This window comes from Zosterops lateralis (assembly GCF_965231275.1).
Source record: "Zosterops lateralis genome assembly, chromosome: 15".
In the NCBI taxonomy this organism is placed as follows: Eukaryota; Metazoa; Chordata; class Aves; order Passeriformes; family Zosteropidae; genus Zosterops; species Zosterops lateralis.
Genome location: NC_139775.1, coordinates 6,463,769 through 6,484,000, shown reverse-complemented (window position 1 = coordinate 6,484,000; position 20,232 = coordinate 6,463,769). Strand labels below are relative to the sequence as shown.

The 20,232-nt window shown below is 53.3% G+C and overlaps 2 protein-coding genes across 6 annotated transcripts in view; one reads left to right on the top strand and one right to left on the bottom strand.

The window, feature by feature from the left end:
- Positions 1 to 76: 76 nt before the first annotated feature.
- NTHL1 (nth like DNA glycosylase 1) lies at positions 77 to 5,893 on the top strand (the record flags this gene model as incomplete). Of its 2 annotated transcripts, none has more annotated exons than XR_014591198.1 (6): positions 77 to 140; positions 1,012 to 1,244; positions 2,797 to 2,967; positions 3,270 to 3,429; positions 4,480 to 4,626; positions 5,229 to 5,340. XR_014591198.1 is itself a non-coding variant. In XM_083872731.1 (6 exons), 6 exons carry the CDS (start codon positions 77 to 79, stop codon positions 5,350 to 5,352), a joined length of 858 nt encoding a protein of 285 aa, XP_083728857.1. In that variant the 3' UTR covers positions 5,353 to 5,893. The 2 variants fall into 2 exon arrangements, 1 of the variants encoding a protein (XP_083728857.1); XM_083872731.1 differs by having other exon boundaries at positions 4,521 to 4,626; positions 5,229 to 5,893.
- A 568-nt stretch (positions 5,894 to 6,461) lies between these two features.
- Positions 6,462 to 20,232, bottom strand: part of NHERF2 (NHERF family PDZ scaffold protein 2) — a 33,921-nt gene continuing 20,150 nt past the window's right edge. For 3 of the 4 annotated variants that reach the window (XM_083872822.1, XM_083872823.1, XM_083872821.1), the window contains exons 3-7: positions 16,382 to 16,561; positions 14,159 to 14,312; positions 12,120 to 12,163; positions 11,583 to 11,645; positions 6,462 to 9,017 (exon numbers count right to left, since the gene is read on the bottom strand). In XM_083872822.1, the coding sequence (XP_083728948.1) occupies positions 8,859 to 9,017; positions 11,583 to 11,645; positions 12,120 to 12,163; positions 14,159 to 14,312; positions 16,382 to 16,561 (600 nt within the window). In that variant the 3' untranslated portion in view covers positions 6,462 to 8,858. The remainder of the gene's footprint in view (positions 9,018 to 11,582; positions 11,646 to 12,119; positions 12,164 to 14,158; positions 14,313 to 16,381; positions 16,562 to 20,232) is intronic. The other variant, XM_083872820.1, reaches the window with a different exon arrangement.

Sequence of the window (20,232 nt, the reverse complement as noted above, 5' to 3'; positions counted from 1 at the left end):
GGTGCCGCCCCCGCCGAGGCCCCGCCCCTTCCGGCGGCCCCGGTGCGCCCCGGGCCCGGTAGTTCGCGGGGCCGCCATGAGCGCGGCCCGGGCCGGGCCTGCGGCCCTGAGGCGGCTCCGCTCGGCCGGGGGCGGAGGGGGTAGGGACGGGGATGGGGGTACGGACAGGAGATCGGGGTACGGGCAGGGGATCGGGGTACCGACAGGAGATGGGGGTACGGGACTGGGGATGGGAGTATGGACGGCGGATCGGGGTACGGGACAGAAGTTCGGGATACGGACAGGGGATCGGAGTGGGACAGGGGATGGAAGTATGGGACAGGGGTTGAGGTACGGACAGGGGGTCGGGATATGATAGGAGTATGGACTGGGAATCGGGGTACTGACAGGGGATGGAGATACGGGACAGGAAATGGGGGAACGGGACAGGGGATCGGGGTATGGGACAGGGAATTGGGCATCCTACAGGAGATCAGAGTACAGGACACAGGATCGAGAGTATGAGAGAGGGCTCGTGGCTTCCTGGGCTTACGGGAAGAGGGGATCGAGGGCACGGGGCCTGCGGGAGAGGGGAAATTGATGATTCCGGGGAATACGGGAAGGGAGGATCAGGGCTGTGCTGGGGCTGCACCAGGGGCACCGCCTGGCTGGGGACACGGGCTGCATGTCCTTGCCACGTCTCCCTCGGAGTGAGGGATGTGGCTATCCTAGGATGGGGATGCACCTTCAGCAGCCTCACCTGTGTCTGGGACACGTGTCCCCATCGTGTCACATGTGACCCCACTGTTGTCACCTTGTTTGCCATTGTCCCCCAGGTCCTTCTGCCCTCCCTCGCCCCGTGCTGGCTCTGTTTGGGACTGGGGGATGTGCAGTGTTTGGGTTGGGACTAAGGGGAGGGAACTCGCTCTCCTTGGGGTCCCCGGGTGATGGGGGCACTGGGGGCTGTCACTGAGCTCTGCGAGGGGTGAAGGCATCTTTCCTCAAGCCTGGAATCTCTGCCATCCCGTGCAGGGAGCCAGATCCAGGGCACGCCCGGCATCCCAAGGCGGAGCAGGAGGAGGAAGAGCCTCTCCATCGCCTATGAAGCAGGGCAGGACGATGGGGCCGAGCCCCGCAGGGCGCGCTGGGAGCCGCGGGACTGGCAGGAGCAGCTGGAGCGCATCCGGGAGATGAGGAGGAGCAGGGATGCTCCCGTGGATGAGATGGGAGTGCACAAGTGCTATGACAGCAATGCACCTCCACAGGTAACAGCATTCCCACAAGGAACAGCATTCCCACAGGGAACAGCACCGTGCTGCCAGCTCTGGCAGGCACAGGAAAACACAGCCTCCTCCACATGCTGCCCCTGGATCTGTCCCACTTGGGATTTTTCCAGGACAGAAACTGGATCAGGACTCTGGGCTGGGATTTGTCTCAGATGATGTGAGGAATGTGAGGGGCAGTGCTGCCTTATGGAGCAGAATGGCAGGGCATGAAGCCGTCTTCCTTTCTTCCTTAAAAATCTTGTTAGGAGTCCAAGGAAAGTATCCAGCAAGGTGGCTGTGGAATGCAGAGGAATGTGGGGAGCACCCATGGGCAGGCTTGGAGGAGCAGTGGGAGCCACTGGAGTGGGAATGTGGGAATCACAGAATCTCACAAATGCTAGGGTTGGGAGTGACTTTGCAGACAGCTAATCCAACCCCATAGACTTGGAGCCGCAGGAGCCTCTGGAGTGGGAATGTGGAGCTCATCCAGAGGCAGGCTCAGAGGAGGAGTGGGACCTGCTGGGCTCTGAGGGAGGGGTCTGGAGGACGCAGCTGGACAGCCTCACGTGGAATGCTGCCCTTGCTGCTGGCAGCCTGCCCTGGGCTTGGATCCCTGGGGAGAAGGATGAGCTCTGACCCCAAACCCAGGGAATGTCACACGCTCTCAGCCACGGGGGTTGGCAGCTGTGGGGCCAGAGGATCATGGAGCACCACACGGAAATAGCCTCTCTTCCCTGGGGAAGATGGGTTGTTGCTTCCAAGAAAAAGTGGATGTTGTAACCCCTCAGCTCCTCACACCAGTTCTTTTTACCCTGAGATTATCCTGCTTCCATGAACTCAGGGATTTTTCCTGGTGCACCTGTGGTTTTGTAAGCTTTGTAGGAGAGCTGGAGGGAGGATTGTGTCTCATGTTATCCCGGGTCATTTTGGGTTAGTTGCATCATCCTCCTCACTCTGGTGGGATGGAATCACATCTGGGGAGAAAGAATTGGGAAATAGGAGATGATGGCCTGGCTAAACCCTGCATGGCAGCAGCAGAGGAATTCCTGGAATTTGTCCTTCTTCTGCCAGTCTCTGTCATGCCAGTTCTTCAGATTTGGTTCCCTGAGCAGCTCACTGGAGCCATTCACTCAGTTCCTACTGAAGCCTAGTGGGAAAGGGTTGGGATTTTTAAAAGCTACTTGGAGCAGAAGTTGAATGAAAAATCATTGGGCGTTTGTACTTGTGCATCCTGTGGGTCTCCTGAGCACGCCATCCTCAGGAAAAGCTTTGTCCAGTCCTTTGTGGCTCAGCACTGGTGTCTTTGGAGTGAGATCCCAGCAGACAGAGCTGCTCCCTGCCCTCTCACAGATACTGACAGCTGAGCTTGGAGGTGTTTCTTTCCTCCCTTTATTGTGTGGTGGAATGAAAAGGTTATGGATTATTCCCATTGCAGCCTTCCAGTCTCTTGGGGGTGGATAGGGCTGAAGGGTGGGAGCACACCCTGTACTGAGGGAGGTGCTGGATCCTCCCAGATCCTCCCAGGCTGTCTCAGTGTCCTTTTTGTCCCCAGGTCATGCGCTACCAGGTGCTGCTGGCCCTGATGCTGTCCAGCCAGACCAAGGACCAGGTGACAAGTGCTGCCATGCTGCGCCTGCGCCGCCACGGCCTCACCGTGGACAGCGTGCTGCAGATGGATGATGACACCCTGGGACAGATCATTTATCCTGTGGGATTCTGGAGGGTGAGTGCAGGAACGCCCTGGGCCCTTCCTGTGGGGAGCTCTCCCATGGAGTCAGGCTAGGAGCTGGATTTTGCACCAGTTTTGGCACTTTGTGTTCCCAGCAAGATGAGATGTGCGGGGAGGTTGGAGCTCCCAGCTCTCAGCATTTTGATTCCAAACAGAAGTCAAAGCTATGTCTACTCCACAACTCCCATGTGTGGCCTCACCTGTAACATACACTCAGGAATGGTTGGTTTTCTGGTCTGTGTGTCTTTTCCCTGTGCTGGAATTTCCCCTGTGTGCCTTTCCCCTTGGTTTTCCAGAACAAGGTGAAGTACATCAAGCAGACCACAGCCATCCTGAAGCAGAAGTATGGTGGTGACATCCCGAGCACTGTGGAGGAGCTGGTGCAGCTGCCAGGAGTTGGGCCCAAAATGGCCCATTTGGCCATGCACATTGCCTGGGACAGCGTGGCTGGGATAGGTAACTTGGACCAGGTTTTTCCCATCCCTCTCCTAAATTCCAATCCATTCCCCAAGCAGAGGGGAAGCACTGCAGCCCCAGCCTCCAGCTGGGGGTAACACCCCTTTGGTTCAGAGATCTGCAGAGTATTTGGGTGGGGGAACAATGTGACCCTCAGCTGTGAATTGAAGGATTTAAGCAACTGCTGTTTCTCTCCAAATTTGATAGCAGAAATTCCCAAGGGAAGTCACTTCCCTGGGGAGCTGGTGCCAGATGGGGCTGGACCATCACCTGCAGGTCCTGGCCTGAGGCCCCTGGGGACAGATTAGTATTCCAAAAGGATGTGCTGCTTGATGGAGAGCCCTGGGAAAGTCAGGATGAGTGAGTGAGTGGGAGCTGGAGCCTGCAGCCCCTCTGGTGACCATCAGCTGGACAGGCCATGGCCTCTGCACTGTATCCAACAGGCCTTGGGCTCTGTTGTTCTGCTGCTGTGGGGGAGGGAAGTCCAGAGGCAGCCAAACCAGCCTAGTGTTTTCCAAATAATTGTGTGCTTGGTTTTGATTTGGGAGGCAAGGCTTAGTCTTCCTGTTTACAGCAATTTCCTGGGTTTTGCCCAATTAGCCCCAGAGACAGGTTTATCACTGCTGATCTAACAATAATACACTTTGCATTCAGAGCTTTTGAGCTCAAAGCACATTATAAACACTGCTTTAAGCCTCCCAAGCCCTCTCTGCTGGTGGGTATTATGAAATGTGTTTTCCATGTGGGCAGAGGAAGGGGCAGAGATCACGATTTGCGTAACTTCAGCCGAAACTCCGGGAGGATGAGAACGTGGAGAGGGAACAAGGGCCAGGCTGCCCTGTGCCTGTTCCATGGAGCAGGGGAACCCTGGGGGAGAGAGGCTGCCTCAGGCTGTGGGAGCCTGGGGAGAGACACCCACCCCAAATGCTTTTGGCTCCGGGCCTGAGAAGAAAATATTTGTTCTTGGAGTTCTCCCCTGCCCTCTGCTCCCATTCCATCTGGCTGCTGGTGGCTGTCACAGGCAGCTTTGGCTCTGCTCTCTCTGTTCAGGTGTGCCTGCCCCACCTAAACTCTGGGCTCTCCCTCCCCAGCTGTGGACACCCACGTGCACAGGATCTCAAACAGGCTCAAGTGGGTGAAGAAGGAGACCAAGAGCCCCGAGGAGACTCGGGTGGCACTGGAGGAGTGGCTGCCCAGGTGAGCCCTGAGCTGGCTGCAGGGGCCATGTCTGCACAAAGTCCTGCATGGGGCAGTTTCAGGGACTGCATTTTGGCTCCCTCCTCTGTCCAGGGTCACAGTAGTTGCAGGTGTTTCCCCTCTGCTGCAGCAGCATCATCTCACCTGCGTGGTGGTTCTGTTGCTGCCAGATGGACCAGTCACCACTAGTGGAGCTCTTGATCCCTGATTTTTGCCTCACCAAGTTTACCATGACCCAAACCACGTGCTTTTCCACACAAAGCTTTGCTGAGCCCAGTGGTCACAGAGCATCAGCCCAGGGCTGGATCCTGGCCTTCACTGCTGATTAATTTTCAGTATGAAACACCAGCTGACACATACACAGGGACATCTCCACACCTGGCATGTGCCTGAGCACAGGCACAGCTTCCTCCAGCTGAGCAGGACCAGGAAAGGTTGGAAGGGCTGTTCTTAGCAGGGATCAGCAAGGGCTGGGACTCACCTCCAGGGGAAGCCAGAAGGAACAGGCAGAAGGGGAAGGGGATCCCATTAACACCACAGGGCTGTTTCTCACCCCTTCCAAGCAGCTGCATGGCAACATTGCTGTTCTCTTCTCGCTGCAGGGACCTCTGGAAGGAGATAAACTGGCTCCTGGTGGGCTTTGGGCAGCAGACCTGCCTGCCTGTGAACCCTCGCTGCAGCCAGTGCCTCAACCAAGACATTTGCCCAGCTGCCAAGAGACTCTGAGGGATCATCCAGCCTTTGGAGAGCCACAAAGCTGCTTGGGCTGAGCCCTGCTAAAGCTGGGCCTGGCACAGGGCTGGCAGTGTGACTGCAGGGGACAGGAGCCTGCTGCAGCAGCTCAGGGGAACAGCCACTGGCAATGGCTCAGCTCTCCAGAGGAAAAAAAGGGCTTTGAGAGGCAGCAGTCCTGCTGGGACAGAGCTGAAGGCTCCAGCTTGGGTGAATGGCTGAGCACATCCCAGCTGTGCTACACTGAGTCACTGTAGAGAAAAGCTTTGTCCTCAAGGACTTGCTGCTGCTTGTAAATACTTGTTAAATAAAGGTGGTGAGGGTTTTTTTGCACCCACGAGGTTTGCTGGCATTTGTGTGAGACTGGCTGAGGGGAAGAGAAGGTGGGTGACCTCAGCAAGGCTGAACCATGGCAACCTGCCCTGCCCTCCCAGCTGAGAGTGGGCAGCACACACCTGCCCAGCCCTGCCACACAACAAGCTGTGCTCCCAACAGGACAAGAGTTGTCCCAGGGGACATCAAGGGTGGACAGCAGGAGAGATTTCTTCATGGAAAAAGGTTGTTAAACACTGGAAGGGGCTGCTCAGGGAGGTTTGGAGTCCCCATCCCTGAAGGTGTCTAGGGAAGGCCTGGATGTGGCACTCAGTGCTCCAGACTGGGGACAAGGTGGGGATGAAGCACAGGTTGAACTTGATGATCTTGGAGATCTTTTCCAGCCTTGGTGATCCTGGGATTGTGAGGTCCAGCTGAAGCCTTCCCAAGCCAGGAGCAGAGGGAATCACTGCCTGGATGAGTGACCTCTGGGTCCTGGCAGCAAGACAAGGAGTGATGCAGAGCAGGGCCAGGAGCTGAGCCACTGCCACTCCCTGAGTGCCACAAGGGTTACAGCATCTGCGGGAGCTAGGCTGTGTCCCCAGGAGCTGACAGAGGGACACTACCACCCCTGTGTTTTGTTCTTCAAAGAAAGGGCAGTGCTGACTTCATTGTGGAGCTTCAAAGGAGCAATTCCAGCTCCTCTGAGGGAGGAAGCAAAGTTTACAATGTGCTCAAGGGCTGCAATTCCGCCCTGGGCTCCCCGGGCAGCAGAGGAAGGAGCAGATAAGTGCTGGGTACATGGCAAACCAAGTTTATTACTGACATTACAGTGTACATGGTGGGTTTGCAATGCTGCTGACAGCCTTAGACTTTATTGATTTTTCTTTTCCAAGTTAAATGTACAGGAACTGAATAATTACTACTGAGCTACAAGATGTCAGGAATGCAGTAATGCTTCAACCAGGAGCAGTTTTCCATGGACTTGAGAGATTAAGATTTTCAATCTTACCAACACGGATTTACACGCTTGATTTCTTTTGATCTACATTCAACACTACACAAGGTTGTTTTTTTTCTTTCCCTCCCCCCCTCAACTACAGCAGTCTGGGATGAGAACTGGGGTGTTTACACCAGGTCTGTGCTCTCTGATGTGCAGCAGAGTGTCCTGGGAACGCTCTGCCCTGCGCAGCCCGGGCGCTGCCGGGGTTTGGCAATGCGGGCACAGGAAGCAACGTGCACACACCATGGAAAAGAAGAGCTCCTTCCAAACACTACCCAGAGAGAGAAGACGATATTTTGGGTGCCAGAAAGAGAGCAGGTAATTTGAAGTGGGATGGGGAAGAGGTGTCCTGTCAATGGCAGAGCCCCGAGGGGAGGCAGCCTCTCCACATCCCCCATCGCCCCACTGCCTGTCTCGTGACCCACAGCCAAACACCTGCACCAGTTCCTCACCAAAGTCATTATTTTCAACCTGTTCAGCCCATCGACAATCCTAAAAGATAACTTTCAGAAAGAGAACTCATCTCCTTCACCCCTGAGGCTCTCCACGCTCTCCTGCCAGCAGCACAAGGCCACAGGCACCAGCTGCTCCCCAAGGAAGCCAAACACCCAGTGCTGAGCCCCAGCCCGCTACTGAGGAGAGCAGAGAATGGTATAAGGCACCTTCTAGCTCCAGAATTTGGAAATACCTTAGGAAATCCATGCAGAGCCATTCCCACATCCATAGCACACTGATCACCCAAGGGTTTTATCCCAGAAGGGCTGGAGTGAGGCAGAGCACAGCCACAGTTCTGTGCTCACACGTCACCCATGGCCAGGTAACTGGGAAAAGTGGCTTTGTACCCCCAGTCCCTTCCCACAGCAGGGCTGGGATTGCTGCTGAAGTGTGGGAGGGAGTGGGACAGCCCCAGGTAACTCAGCTCTGCTACCTGGGAGCGCTGCAGCTCAGCTGAGTCACCTTCACTCACACAGCCAAAGGCAACAATAAAAGATCTTAAATGGACTTAATCTGTAATGCTTTAAAGATACACTCTGAATGCTGAGAGCAGGGCTTTGGAGGAGGCCACAGGAAGCCAGAGGTGCTGCCCACCCCATCACAGCAGGTCCTGCTCCATCTCCACCCCCACAGACACGGAGGATGACGTCCCTTCCAACGGTGACACTCCCAGGCTGGGTACACGAAATCCCAGCCCAGGTGGGACCTTCACCAGCCCCACTCTCCAGTGCTGAGCCTGGAGCTCATCCCTGTGCTCCCTCCTGGAAGCAGATGTTGGGTCATCCCCACTTCCAGCTCTGTCCAAAGAGGTTCTGTAGCATCTCGTGGTTCTCATCTTCGTGCTCCATGGGGCAGGACTGGCCCTGCTCCTTCCTTCCCCTGCCACATCCACAGCTGCAGGTGGGGAGAGCTGTGCCCTTTGGGTTTGGGGTTTGCTTTTAAACCCCACCCTCTCCCTCTCTAGAGCTGTTTAGGGTGAAAAATGGGCTTTTACTGCCAGGGCAGGAGCTGCTGCTGATGGGGGGAAGTTCCTAAACTAACTGGAAACACGTGGGACTTCATTAAAAAAAAAAACAAAAACAAAAACAAAACAAACCAACAAAACAAACGTTTTTGCTTCAACAGCAAAGCCAACAAACAATTTCCAGCCACAGTCCATTTTCCCACAGTGGGAGTAGCTAATGCTGGGCATGAGGAGCTGGGGAGGGGGTCCCTGGCACCCCCATCCTGAGCCATGAGATGTTTCCACAGGGGCACAGAGCATCCCATGGGGCTCAGTCTGGGACACCCACAAAGCCAACACAGCCCACATTAAAAAAAAAAAAAGTAACAGAAGCCTAAATGATGCAGGTAAGAAACAAGAGTTAAAATTCTTCCAGTCCTTTCTCATAGGAACAAGGGGACGGTGGGCAGCCAGAGCTGGGCTCAAGAGCAAGCAAGAAAAGGAGCTTTGGTCACATTTGTCTTATGAGAATGGCTGGTGAGTAACGACAATAATAATAACAACAATAATAATAACAATAAAAAATAAAAAATAAAAAGGACTTTAAAATATGCCTTGCTTGTAAAAGCAACCAGTGAAGAGCAGAGCATAAAGCATCTCACATAGAGACTGAAGGAACAAGGGCGTAGGCACCTCAGAAACGTCCGGGCTGGGGTGGGAGGAGGGCAGACACTGCCCCAGCAGGGCTCAGAAATTGCTGAAAATCTCCCGTTTCTTGTTCCAGTCCATCTGCGGTGCTCGCTTCTTCACACGCTTGGCCCTCACCTTCTCCTTGGCCTCGGCGGCCGTGGGGCTCAGGCTCAGCCCACTCTCCTCAAACGGGTCCTTCTTGTCCATGTCTCCATCCTGCACGGGGAAGGGACAGAGCTGTCAGCATTCCCAAAAGCACTGCTGTGCCCCACAGCCCCTCAAGGGAATCCTTGAGGCTGGAAAACTCTCTGGTGTTGTGGTGCATTTTGAGTTTCACCAAGTTTCTGCATGCCTCTGCTCTTTGTTATGTACCCCATGTGAAACCCCTTTTTCGTTTTTCCCATATTATGGGTCCTGTCCATCACTCTGCAGCCTTGCCCTGTGTCTGGAAGATTCCAGGAAGGCTGTCGAGGGATTGGCAGGATCTTGGTTCTTCCCCTCCCTCAATTTGATTCATTGGTTCTATTGACTGTCCTTTGTGTTCCGGGTCACTCCCCCCCACTTTGGGATTGGTTCCAGGCTTGTCCCCTTCCCCTGTCCCCACCCCTGTACTTAAGGTGAGAGACAGAGGAGGAAACTGGCTTTTGTGGGTTCCCTCTCTGGGTGGAATAAAACTCAGCTGAACCTCACAAGAGTCCTCTCTTCATTCCTCGCCACTGCCATGCTTCTGCCCAAGGCAAAGGCCCACAGGATCAAAAAGGTATCTCAGAATACCAAACTGTATTAGATATATCTCAGATATCAGGAAGGTATCTCAGAATACCAAACTACTTTTTAACGCGAGCTCGGTGCCAGAGCGAGCCAGAAAAGGGACGTGAGTTCCCTGAAAGCAGCACTGAACCCCCACACTCTGGGATCCTCCAGCCCAAGCTGTGCCCAACACCCACCTTGTCACCAGCCCAGAGCACCGAGTACCACCTCCAATTTCTCAAAATGTTTGAAATAGGGTGAGCTTAACCCAGATTCTTTTACTGCCTTTCTCAAGTCCTTTATGTCCTTGTGATCTGTTGGTTCCCACCTTGGATTAGCACCATCTCTGCCATATCTGACTGGCACTGCTAACAACAGTTCCTTAGCTAAATCAAAGTCTTTTGAGTTCCTTGAGGACTCTGCCACCTCCCTGGGCACTTCCAGTGTTTAACAACCCCTCCCATGAAGGATTTCCTCCAGCCTGCACAACAAGCAAATGCTCAGGGATGGGTTCTTTTAGGAGCAGGAGGTCAAAGCCCCTTCCCTGTGCTGTGTCCATGGTTTCACTGGCAGCAGCATCCCATAGAGTTCATTACTACACTGCATTTTGTGGGGGTGTTTCTCCTGCCTGAAGAGTGTGTGACTGCACAGCTGAAGTTGAAAAGCAGGAGCACAGGAGGTGCTGCCCAGCTACACTCGTGTCAGGTGTGAGTAAACACACAGCATGGAGATCTCTGGTTTTAGGGAAACATTTCAGAGCCCCACCACACATGCCCAGCTCTGAAACAGAGTGCACAGACCCTGCTGATAACTGTGGGCAGGACCTTCCATCAGCATTGAGATAATAGCACTGGCCTTGCTGGGCTGAACAAACCCAAACTGAGCCCAGGAAACCCCTCATGCCACCAAGGACTTATGGTTTCTTGCCAGGACAGCGACCCCTGAACAGCCCAAGGGTGACTCCATGGGAGGAGTCTCCAGCACATCCCACTTTTCCAACCTCTGCACCCCAGGGACTCTGACTTGTCGTGCAGTGACCCTGCAGCAGCCCAGGGGTGACTCGGGGGCAGAACCTGCTGTGCTCCCCATAGGACACAGCCTGGTTTTCCCAGGGCTGAGCCATTGGATCAGGACATGCATTATGCAATGCTCAGGGGAAACTGGCAGATTGCAGGCACCTGGACACAGCTTGGACACAGCTGGTGCCCGAGAGGCTTTGGGGCTGTGGGTGCTCAGAGAGGCCAGGTGAGCACTTGGTGCTGTCACATTCCTGCTCCCAAACATCCTGGGGCAGGGGACAGCAGGGCAGAGACCCCACAGAGAACCTGCATGAAGACTCTGCTCCATTTATAGCAGAACCTTGTGCTAAAGATGAATTTTGAGCACTTTGCAAATCCCCTACTTCTTAATACAAATCCCCACTACTTATTTTAAGAGGAAAAAAACCTGCTAAATCATTAACGCCTGAGAATGCCAATCTATGCCTTGTGTTGACTTTTGGTTGCTACCTCACCTTGCCCAACAAGTTTTGTCCCTTTCCAGTATTGAGCCACACCACAGAAACCCCTTCAGCCCAGCCTGTCACCAAAAACAACTCCTCCCCTCCTTTAAATGCTGTGATAAATTCACTTTGCTCCAAACTAAAAAGAAAACAACCAACTACTGTTTGTTTGGGGTTTTTTTAATTTTAGCCTGCCCTGGTCCTGCTAGCAGCACTTGAGCCTCACAGTCCTGCTCCTCACAGATCCCCAGCCTTGCTGTAGCTCATCAGTGTAATTACACCTCAGATCCCAAATCCTGCAGGCATCCCTTCACCTCCTAAGCCATCCAAGCAGGAATTGCTGCCCAAGAAGGTGTCAGTGAACACTCACAGTACAAGGGATGAGAGAAAACTCTGGATTTTGGTTGCTGAGTGGGTGCAAGTGAACCCAAGTCTGGGAGATAAACTGAAAACTCATCAATGCACAGCACTGTGCATTGGATTGTTCCCACACCAGGGTGTAAAAGGGACAGGGAGTGTTGGGGTTTTACCTCGGATTCCTTCCCAGGACTCTGCAGGTCACTGTGAGATGAAGATGTGGATCCTCCATTCAGCTTTCAGAGGAAAGAAAAATGTCAGTCTGGTTTGTGGCAGACAGAGTTAAACACAACAAATACCCAGGTACAGCAATGCTGGGATGCTCCAGGGATGGGATGAAACCTAGAGGGGTCCTGCTGAGGGGACCCTGCACACACAGGGGAGCTCCCTGCTCTCCCACATCCCCACCCCAGGCACAGCGTGGTCCCCTCCTGCCAGAACTGGGACATTGCCACCTCCTCCCTCTCTCCCTGGGATTAAATGTGGCTGAAATTGTCCTTGTTCAACCTCTAAATTAAAGCTGTGGTGGGGAGTAATTAAAACCAGGCAGCAGCAGTAAAGCTGAGCTAAATGAGCCTTGGGGACTTGAGCATCCAGGCTCACCTGGCACAGGTGGGAGCCAGGGAAAGACCCTGATCCCTCCTGGTCACTCCAACACATGCCCACAAACTGCTGCCCTGGGCTATCCCCAGGGGCAGGTGAGGACTCACCTGAGTCTGTGCAGATCCATTTGTCATGGGCTGGGGTACCACACCTGGACACAATAAACACAGAAAAAACACACAGTGAGCACCTTCAGCTGGGATTGCTGCCTCAGGTTCCAGGAGAGCGTCCCTCAATAGCATCACCTCCCATCCCACACCTTCCTCCTCTCCCCTGCCCATCCCACCCAGCTCATCCTGCCCCTTGACTTTGTCCTGTGCTGTTTCCCAGACCCCCCAAAAGCCTTTCCCCTCTCCCTGTGCCCTTCTAGAACCACATCCTTGCCAAACCCCCTGAATTCACTGCATTTCACCCTTTTGATCAGAGGAAAACACCTGCCAGGAAAAACCTCCTTCTACAGGCACTATCTGCAGCACACTTTTTTTTTTTTTTTTTAAACCATTACTTTGTTTTCAGAAGTTCCTTAATCAAAAATCTTAAAAGTCAACTCAACAATCTTCATCAAAATCAGCATCATGGTGTTGCCACAACAGTGTCTGGCACACAACCCGCTCTCCAGGCACTCTGGAATTTTTTTTTATTTGCTCACTTCCAACAATTAACAATAGCCCACACAATGGCAAATTTGATTCATTTAAGCTGCCAATCACCACGATCAAGTCATTGCCCCAGGCATTACCATGTCTCACTGTCCCAGACTAACAGATGTGTTAATTGGGACAGGATTAATAACTGAATTATGTCAAGCATGGATGCTTTCCCTAGGGACTGACTGGGGGCTGCATCACTGCAGACTGCAGGGATTTCTGGAGCAAAGCAGAAAAATAAACATAAATTGTGATTTTGAGAGTGCAGAAACCTCCATGTGGCTTTGGGATCTTTAAATATTTTATTGTAGTGAACGTTGGACTCGTGTTTAGAGTAGGATAAACTGAGTAATGGGCACCAGAAGAGTCAGCTCACACAGAAGTGTTGTTTATCTCTCTGGTATCTTAAGTAGTTAAATTTTAAATCACTTAAATAAAAAACAAGCTTTAGATGGGCAAGGACTAGAAAAGTGAGACTGGACTTCAAAAACAAATTAGCCATACCTAGAAAGACTTAAAATATTCTAAATACTTAAATAATACTTAAATACTTAAAATAATCTAGAAGCCACTCATTGGCTTAAAGGTTGAGGTGCTCAGGATGAGCTGCAAGGCTTGCAAAGTGTCAGTTTGAGGTCAGGGGAGTTCATTTAAAGAGGACAATTATTATTTCCTCTTCCCCTGCAAACAGCAGAATTTACCAGAGCCCTTTGGTGTGAATGCAGGTGCCAGGCAGACTCAACCCCTGCTCCCTGGTGAATGCAGGGCTTGGAGCACCCTCTCAGGAACAAGGGCTCCTCTATGGCAGTGCCAGCAGCCAGCCCCGGCTCCTCCTGGGAGCATCTGACACCCTGTGGCTCCCCAGCATTGTCTGACCCATTTCTGGGGACAAATCTGCCCATTGAGCATCCCGGGAATCAGATAAGGAACAGCTGTGCTGGGAACACAGAGCTGCCCATTGAGCTGGGGACAGCCCAGGCTGGGAGGCTGCAGTGGGGCAGGTTGGGGAGTGGAGGAGCAGCTTTCCCTGCCAGGTTTCAGCAGCCAGGAAAACATTTCCTGCCCTGGATCCAGGCTGTGATCAGCCGGCGTGGAGCCCTGCCCTCTGCACAGGGACTCTCCAGTGCCCACAGGTTCTTCCAGTACAGCAAAGAGCAGTCAGAGAATCAGAGAATTGTGAAATGATTCGGGTTGGAAAGGACCTTAAAGCTCATCCAGTCCCACCATGAGCAGGGACTAGAACAAGCTCTGCTAAGCCTGGCTTTGAAGGTTCCCCCCAAAAAATCCCACCCCACCTCCGTGGCAGGGAGATTCATAGTTAATCACTTGCCGTGTAAAAGCAACAAAGTGTTTTTTGGCGGGGTGAGGGTGTATTCTCACTATTTATAAATAGCTGGGTGGTGCTCAGGAAACTACTGAGGGATGAGACAGGAGGGAAATGTGACTCTGCCTCGCTCCTGAGATTCCCACCCGTGAGTCATGGGAAAGGAAGGCCTCACCTTTGGTGTGCTCCTCCGTGGGGGTCACTCCCAGCTTCTTGAAGTACTCATCTGTCTCGGGGTCCACCACCAGGAGCCTCGCCTCGCTGTCCCTGGCTTTGATGTGGGACACCACCTCCGAGTGCCTCAGCCCCTCCACGTTGATCCCGTTCACCTGCAGAGCGATGGTGTCAGACCCCAAACCTGTGCCCAGCGGGGCTGCTCCTGCCTCCCAGACCCCCCTCTTTTCCCTAAGGGGTGGGATTTTTCCTTTTTTTATTCCTCTTGGGATGACAGGGAGGCTACAGCCTTTTTCCTTCTCCCCTCTCCTAAACCCCACAGTGCCCCTGCCAGAGCATCCTCACACTTCTGCCTACATCCCAAACACATCCATGGGGAATCCCAGACCCCAGGCTCCCACCAGAACCCTCTGCCTGCTCTTTCTGGTGCTGTCAACCCCAAACTTTCCCTTGGATGTGCCCAGGAATCTCGGGCTGCCTGTGGGCACAGACAGTGGACTGGGTGGACCCCTGTGGCATCCCCGTGCCATCCTTCATCCCTTTGCCATGGAAAACGGGATTTTTGTGCCCCTGATCGGCGATTCCCTGTGCCTGGTGCACAGATTCATCTCTCCCTCCCTTGCGTTCGAGCCACGACCTGCAGGGAACGTGATCCCGATTGTTCCCCGCAGCGAGGGGACAATAGTGACTCGGGACATTGTTAGGTGGCAATGAATCACCCTTTGTCCCGCCGGGAAGGGCTCCTCTGCACCGCCCCAGGGCTCGTCCTCATCCAAAGGGACGAGGACACTGCAGAGCCTGAGCTCCGAACTCTGGGATCCCCTTTCCAGCTTCCCCATTGCTCCTCAGGCACAGCTGTAAGGGAAGGAATGAAAAGAAACCCCTTCCAGGCTCTGCACCTCATTCCAGCTCCATCCCTGTCCTGCCACTCCAGCTCACCCAATCCATGCCCAGAGCTCACCCCTGGCTGAGCCCAGGGCCACTCTCCCCCCACCCTGGCACAGGCTTGGGGGGCATCAAATATTTATCCCAGCCCCAAAGAGCAGGCAGGGAGGGGATCGGGTTTCTGAGCTCGCCAGCTCACCCCGAGCTGCTTTGTGTGTGCCAGGCCCTGGGCCAAGGCCATAAATAAATAACACGACCCCTGGATGTGACACCACCCAGCCACTGCCACCCGTGCCCCGGCCCCACGCTGCTCCCAACATTAAACTTTCAGCTGCTGGGGAGAGGCAGCAGCTCCCACTGGCTTGGGGAATAATTATTCATGGGCCTGGAAAGCAGGAGAGTACTCTTGTCTTAGGATTTTCCCAGTTCATGCTCTTCTAGGGGTGCAAATCCCCGAATTCCTGCTCTGAGCTGGGAGAGTGCCACAGCTCAGTTCCTATGGGGTGGTTTTGGGGTTCAGCCTCCTGGGGAACAGCCCAAGCAAGGGATAGCCATGTGTTCCACAGGGAAAGGGGTGATGGCTGCTGTGCTGGCTGCTGCCTCAGCCCCTGCCTGTTCCTCTGCCCAGACAGGCAGCTCTGGATGGGGGAAGCTCCTTCTCCAGGAAAAAAACAACATACAGGCCAAAGAGAGCGCAATTCCCAGCCCCATCCAAACCTTCTGGCCCCATCTTGGACAAAAAGCATTGTCCAGTACCTGGTAACCAGCAAGATGCTTACTAGAACACTTTCCCCCCATCTTTCATACTTTTATGTCTCAAAATCTCTGCAAAGCCTCTTCCCCTATTTTTCCAAGCATTCCCTGGCAAGGCATTAGCTCAGCCTGGCTTCATGCCCACCTGCCCAACCCTCCCTGGTGCCAGCCAGAGCCAGAACAGCACCCTGGGGACGTGGGTCAGTGCTGGGGGGAATGGCTGGACTCAGCAGCCTTGGGAGGGCTCTTCCAGCCTAAACAATTCCAAATTTCTACTCTGCAATTCTATCCAGACTCCAGAGCTCACAAATTCCCACCTGACAGAAGAGGAAGGAGCTCAAACCCCCTGCAAGAGCAGCCCCATCAGCTGTGAGTTAGAAGAACACAGGGGGGATCAGATGGGAAAGGTGATAGGATGGGGGTTGTTCACATGGGAAAGGTGATGGGATGGGGTTGTTCAGATGGGATGGGGGCTGTTCACATGGGAAAGGTGATGGGATGGGGGCTGTTCACATGGGAAAGGTGATGGGGTGGGGGCTGTCTCAGCTTGCCCAGGGTCCCAGCCCTGCTGCTGTCCCCCCGTTACCTCCACCAGCCTGTCCTGGGGCCGCAGCCCTGCTCGGGAAGCCGGCGAGTCGGGATCCACGGAGCGGATGAACTGCCCTGGCCGGGATTTCTCACTGTGCAGGTTGAAGCCGTAGCCATTGGGGCCTTTCTTCAGGTGGCAGAGACGTGGGCACAGCTCCTTCTGTCCGTTCAAATCCTGCTGCATGGAGGAGAGGGTGGGGGAGACAAAGGCACGGGGGTTAATTTATGGCTTTGGGGTGCCTCTTAGGCAGATGTGACCACAAATAAAACCCCGAGGAAGCGCCGTATCTGCCCCTCCGTCCTCGGTGTGGAGACAGCTAACAAATGCATTTCCTCTCATTGAGTCTATTTTCGAAACCCAATTGTCCAAAACCACTCCAGAAAAAATGAAAACAAAAAAATGTGCATTTCCTTCACCAGGAGTGGCTCAGATTAATCTGCCCATAGGCTGGGACCCCCCCGGCAGTGGCCGAGCCCCAGCCCAGGCAGGGAGGAACCAAGGCCCAGTCCTGCTCGGCCCAGGCTCACCCAGACCTGGGATTAACCTCAGGCAGGTATTTAAGGCAGTGCCACACCCTCGGTCTCGTTGACACCACTGGTCCCATCCCCTCCCAGCGAGGAAGGACCAGGATGATGAACCTGAACATCCAGGAGCTCCCTGCAGGTCAGGAAGGCTGAGCTTGGCAGGATGAACAGCATGTGAGGAGTTCAGTGCTTTCCCTCATCTCATGGAAAATGCTTACTGGCTCCTCGGGGCAGCCAGGGAACAACAAATCCCAGTTTCCTCCAGGTCTTCAGGACCCCTACATTCCCTGGGATGCTGCTCCCACCAGCAGCTCCAGCTCGTGGCACAGCACCACATCCCTGCAAAAAGCACCTCGGAGATTCAGGGTGTTCATTTTCACCCACAATTTAAGGAAAACATCCTCCCCCTGGATGAGTTTTAACCTTCCCTCAGCAGCAGCACCACTGCTCCCTTCCTGCCCACACAGAGGATTGGTCTGGGAAATCTCTTACAGCCTTTCCCTCCAAATTAAAAATCCAGGCAGCAATTCCCTCCTCCTGCCTCTCTTGGCCAAAAGGCACCGTGAAACATCAAACCACCTAACTCCTCCATCCCCTCAAGGAGGGATTTTACAGAGGAGAACAAAGTGGAGACACAGAATGATCACTACCAGGGATCCCTGTGCTGGGAGATGGAATTTGCATAGAATTCCAGATGGGGTGGAAGGGACCTTAAAGATCACCTTGTTCCAGTCCCCTGTATGGGCAGGGGCACCTCCCTCTGTCCCAGGCTGCTCCAAGCCCTGTCCAACCTGGCTTTGCCCCTGGACACTTCCAGGGATCCAGGGGCAGCCATAGCTTCTCTGGGCCATTTTGGCTGTGGCTGCAGTGCCCAGGGGTGACAGGGGTGGATGAGGGTTCAGCACCACCACCCAGGAAGAAATAGGGATGCAAAGTGACCAGCCTTTACACACAGAATGGTTCAGGTGGGAAGGAACCACTGAAGGTCATCTAAGTCCAATTTCCCTTTGAAGCAGAATTCCCCAGAGCCCATCACTCAGGATTGTGTCTTTCCTCTGGCACAGGAGGGGCACCTTCACCACCAAATTCCTCAAAAACTGCTCACACACAAAGGTCACCACCAGCAGTGCCCATCACAGGCATGGGGGCACACTCAAAACTGCTGCAAACTGCTCCTGAATTTTACAGAGATTCCCTTAGCAAATGAAGGGATTTTTTTAAATTAAAAAACAGCTCGTGGTGTTGACATTTCAGTCCCAGCTCAGTTCTTAAAGGGGAAAAGTTATCAGGGAACAACCCAAACCACGATGGGGCTCTCAAGCCTGTCCTCTACCTGCTGCACACACCCAGAGCAGCCCTGCAGCCCCATCCTCTGCACACTGAACCCTGCTGCACTTCTCCCATGGCCCTGGAGCAGCCTGGTCACCCTATCTGCAAACATTTCCAGCCTGCCTCGGAGTTCTTCAAAATCTGAGGAAAACAGGAAATGATTCAAGCAGCCCGAGAGGGTCGGACTGGTGTGACCTTAAAGGACACACGAAGCTCTGTGCAGAGTGTGGGGTCACCAAAGTACATCTAGGATCACCAAAATCCATCTGGGATCACCTATTCAGGTTTAAAGAGGACCTTTTAAAACCATCTTCCTCTTGCTCTGTCTTTTAACAGGGTCAGCGCTCCTGCAGCAGTGTGAAAACAGAGAAATCACTGAGAATAACCCAAAAATCTGTGCTGGAGGTGCTGTCCCAGTGTGGGGATCCCTTGGGGACACCCTGGCAGGGTCAGTCCCTCCTCCTCCTCCTGGGCATCCCCTGGGATCAGCAGTGAAATCAAATTACTCACTAAATAAACCACCCAGGGAAAAGCTTCAGGGCAGGATCCCTTTGGCTGTGAGGGTACCATGTTCTATGTGGGCTTCTGCTGCTTTCACTGCAGAATCTTGAATTTAAGGTCCTTAACTGGAACAAATCCAAGACATATCTTTTTAAATATATACATATAAAAAAATAATCCAAATTCAGCATCTGTTCTGGGCAGAAATCCTGGGGGAAAACTGCTTATCCTCCCGCAGAGATGATCCAGGGCTTTTGCTGGGCTCTTAAACCTCCCAGCTAACGCAATCCTGGGCTGCTGGAAAAAAACCAGCTCTCGGAGCTGAGCTCTGCAAAGCCCCTCTCCGGAATTAAGCAGACCCTGACACTCCCCTCGCTCCCCCCTGCTCAAGACACGGAGCCGCCGCCTCTCCTGCCAGCTCCGCTTCTTTTTATTTTCCTTTTTGACCCGTTCCAGCGTTTCCCTGGTCGTGTTCTGGGAAGATATTTCCTAAGCTCCCAGGGGGAATTTGGCTTTTGTGAAAGCCAAGCCGTGCCACAAAGCGTTCCCGGGAACAGCGGCGCGTTATCTGGGCTTCCCAGGGACCCGGCCCCGCTCCCTCTCACACGCCGAGCGCTCCGGAGCCAGCTCGGATCGAGTTACATTCACATGGATGCTGTAAAGCAAAACTCAGCTCGAGGTGGTTTTTTTGGTCTTAAAAAGCCAAAAATTGCCCCCCCCAAAAAAACCCCAAAACAAAAAAAAGCGCAAACAAACAAAAAAAAAGCCACCAAAAAAAGCCCCAAACAAAAACAAACACCCCCAAACCAAAACAAGCAAAAAACCCCCCCACAGACAAAAAAAAAAAAAACCCCAAAACCCCCTAAAATTAAAAAAAAAAAAAAAAAAAGGCAAAATGAAGCCCTTTCAGCTATTTTTTTTTTCTTTTTTTTTTTTTTTCCTCCTCTCTCCAGGAATCCAGGAGATTCCACTTCCAGTGGCCGCTGATTTTACGAGCTGGGTTAAGCAGGGCACACTCCATCGCTGTCTGTACCATCCCCAGGAATGTCTGTGCAGATAAATGCTGCCTGCAGGATGAACTCCACTCACACCCCATCCCTGGAGCTGCAGCTTGGGGCAAACCAGCAGCATTTTCCAAGGAAAAAGGTTTTGGAAGCGCAGCTCAAGCTCGTCCATTTTAAAATGCACAAACAAGACATTAAATAACAATGAAACACTTTCAGTAAAATTAAAAAAATAAAAAAAAAACCTGATTGGGTGTTGCCAGCTTTCACAATCTCATGGCAACTCTTTGCAGCATCTGATTTTTTATTTCCCTTAGAGTTTCCAGTGCTGCTGATGGGAACTGAGGTCCCTCAGGGACACCCCTTGGCTCATGGGGGTCACCTGGGAACACCCTGTGGCTCATTGGAGTCTTCCAGAGACAAGATCCCACATCTCCAGAGATCCTCCTTGGCCCATGGGGTGCTCCAGCACTGGCTCTGTGTCACCCCT